The sequence below is a fragment of the Chinchilla lanigera genome, unplaced genomic scaffold (genome assembly GCF_000276665.1).
Source record: "Chinchilla lanigera isolate Chin_1 unplaced genomic scaffold, ChiLan1.0 scaffold00213, whole genome shotgun sequence".
NCBI lineage: Eukaryota > Metazoa > Chordata > Mammalia > Rodentia > Chinchillidae > Chinchilla > Chinchilla lanigera.
In genome coordinates this window covers 64671-67882 of record NW_004955614.1, presented here as the reverse complement: position 1 = coordinate 67882, position 3212 = coordinate 64671, and the positions used below count along the sequence as shown (strand labels likewise).

The 3212-nt window shown below is 34.8% G+C and overlaps 1 protein-coding gene across 1 annotated transcript; it reads right to left on the bottom strand.

The window, feature by feature from the left end:
- Nucleotides 1–564: 564 nt before the first annotated feature.
- On the bottom strand, nt 565–1530 carry LOC102029688 (olfactory receptor 4F3/4F16/4F29-like). Its single transcript, XM_005414976.2, has one exon. It carries the CDS (start codon nt 1528–1530, stop codon nt 565–567), a length of 966 nt encoding a protein of 321 aa, XP_005415033.1.
- Nucleotides 1531–3212: the final 1682 nt, after the last annotated feature.

The following is a 3212-nucleotide window of genomic DNA, read 5'->3' as shown; positions in this document are numbered from 1 at the left end:
TTAACATATAAAATAATATATTGCTTCATTATAACTTGGTATCCATTTGTAGATTTATGTAATGCATTCTTTTTAATTTCCATTTGTTCCTTTATTTAATTAAAAACTTAGCTCACATAAAATAAAACATTTTTGCATTTTTTATTCCTAATCAGTTATCTACAAGTATATAGACACTGAGACACTCAGGTAGCATAAACAAAGGTACATACATGGATTAGACGAGATATGCTCTTCAGAATCAGTGTCAGAAAGAAGAATGCCCAAGTTAAATATTAATGGAAATTCCTTCCACTATGTGAAGTTTCAAAAACCACAATCACTGAAGTCCACTGTAGGAGACATGATCTCCAGTAATAAGAACAATATTCCGAGGCTGAGCTAACTCCTCTCTTATATTAACAGAATACTTAAAACAAGAGCTCCTCAGGGAAATTTAAGTAGATCAAAATAGAGTTCCAGAAGAGAGACAGAAGAGATTTCACAGTAGAATTTTGAGAAGTAAACTGAATTGAAAAGATTTCTGAAATATTTAAAGAAATTAATTTTCAAGAATACCCAAAATTAATCTGAATTTCTTAGTCTGTGCATGAAAGGACTCTTCCAGAAACATACAGCCTTGAGTAAGAGTCCTCTCATAACTACCTTCATCTCCTTATTTCTAAGTGTATAGATGATAGGATTCATAAAAGGTGTAATAATGGCATCAAAGATAGCTAAAAATTTATCTACAGGTAAGGTAGGAAATGGCCACACATACACAATAATGCAAGGACCAAAGAAGAAAACTACTACAGTGATGTGAGCTGAGAGAGTGGAAAGTGCCTTGGCCAAACCACCTGAAGAGTGTTTCCGAACTGTGACCAAAATGCAGATGTAGGACACAATCAAGATGAAAAAGGTGCCCATGGAGATGAAACCACTGTTGGCCATGACCAGGAACTCCAGTCCATAGGTGTCTACACATGCAAGTTTGATGAACCGAGGAAAATCACAATAGAAGCTATCCATTTTGTTGGTTCCACAGAAGGGTAAGTTCACAACAAAAGCCAGCTGGACTACAGAGTGGAGGAGTCCAATGCTCCAAGCAGCAGCCAGAAGACAAATGCACATCCTCGGGCTCATGATGGTCAGGTAGTGGAGGGGCTTGCAGATGGCAGTGTATCTGTCGTAAGCCATGACTATCAGCAGCACCATCTCTGTACCTCCAACAGTATGGATAAAGAACATCTGAGTGATGCACCCTTTCAAGGAGATGACTTTATGTTTTCTGAAGAGGTCATAAATCATCTTTGGAGTTGCAATGCTGGCCACACTGGTATCGATACAGGAGAGATTTGCCAGCAAGAAGTACATTGGGGAATGTAAGTGATGATCTGAGATGATTGCGAGCACAATGAGGAGGTTTCCCAGTATGCTTGCTACATAAAATATTGTGAAAAACAAGAAAAGGAGAATCTGAATTTCCCAAGAACTCGTGAGTCCCAGCAACAAAAATTCAGACACCACCGAGTGATTTCCTCCATCCATCAACTTCCTGTGCAAGGCTCATCCAAAATCTACTGTTCCTTCAAGGACACAGGAGGCAGAAAAATGTAATTTTTATGTTGAATGTGACATATTGTTTATAGAGTAATGGTACACATGTCAAAAACTAAAGATCATCTTGCCATTTTTAACAGATAGGGTTTACACACTCCAAAGAGCATCACAAACTAGCCCCATAATTCCTACCTGTTTAGAATCACTTAATCACAGAACTTCAAATATAGTTTGAGTTCTAAATATGACCAAGAAGAGAGAAATATAAAGGAAGGCACCTTAGAATTTAAGGAAAGGTGTATCAGGAAATACAGACATCTATACTTCCTAATTTTTATATGAAAAAAGTACCAGAGAATAGCAACATTCCGAAATGGTATAAATTACTTACTTTTTTCTGTTATACACAGGCAACTTTCTACTTTTTGGAGGTTCAGTTTTTTACTGGCATGTCTTAACTTCTCTAGGTTTATAATTATATCACCAGCCAAAAGATAATATTCATTTCAAATTTTTGCTGTTTTCAGGTACTATTCATTGTTACTCTTTCACAAAAATAGAAGACCTACTATAATATTGTTTTCATGGTTACTGTACTTTTTCCTGTTACACATTGCTCTACTCTTCTCTTTGAAATAAATGTCACCGTTTCCTTGACCAGTATGTTCCATGTTTTATACTCATCCAACACTGATTAAGATGAATTTTTAAGAATACTTTTCTCTACCTTGTGCTCTTTTATTCTCCCCACTTAACTTAGTTCCTTTTATCTTTCTGTATGTAGTATTTGCTTTAATTTATTAAGCCTCCTGAGTCCATTCTTCCTATTTTGTTTCCTTTCATAATTTCCATGATTTCCATCTCAAAATATTTACTTTTGCACTTTAAGATATTCCAGGGAACCCAACCTTCTGGCTCAGATTTCCATTTGAAAAACAATCATCTTCTCTCTAAATTCAACTCCTGAATTGCCCAGGACCTAATAATCATCACTTTGCTTTCTAAACTTACCTGAATTGATAACATTCTTATTCTTTCACATAACTGCAACTAAGAAAATTTATATAAGTTTTGCTCTACCATAAATTCTACTTGTTTTATTATCCTTCAGAATAGAAATACCAAAATTGATAACTTTAATTTAATTTTCTGCTAAAAGCTTTCAGCCTCTAAAAATCTTTCACACTGTTTGTAGAAAATGGGCTAGTACAGAAAAGGGTATAATTTACAAAATGAGGACCGAAAGATTTGATAAATTCCTAATTCTGCACAGCTACATATTGAATTGAAGCCAAATAGTTGTAACTGTTCAAGAAATGTACTTGAATTTAAAAATACAAATTAAATGTCAAAATTTTAATAGTAGTCTATTCAGTAAAGGGAATAGTAGTGGCTATTCCCTTCTTTCTACTTTTCTTCTATAAATTTTATTTTGTACATCATTCCTTTAAAAATATTTAACCCTGGCTGTTGTGATGTAAACCTGTAATCTGAGCACTGTGAAAAAGTGAGATAAGGGGATCATAAGTTCCAGCAATTTAGCAAGATCATTTTTCAAAAATACAAAAGTACATGGAACATAGCTGAATAAAAATTCTCTTGGTTCAACACTCAGTACACAAAACAAGAGGGAGAGTAGGAAGAAGGACAAGGAGGAAGAGGAGGAGTGG

Coding starts and splice junctions, on each gene's coding strand:
- LOC102029688 (XM_005414976.2), bottom strand. CDS start 1,530: ATGGATGGAGGAAATCACTCGGTGGTGTCTGAATTTTTGTTGCTGGGA.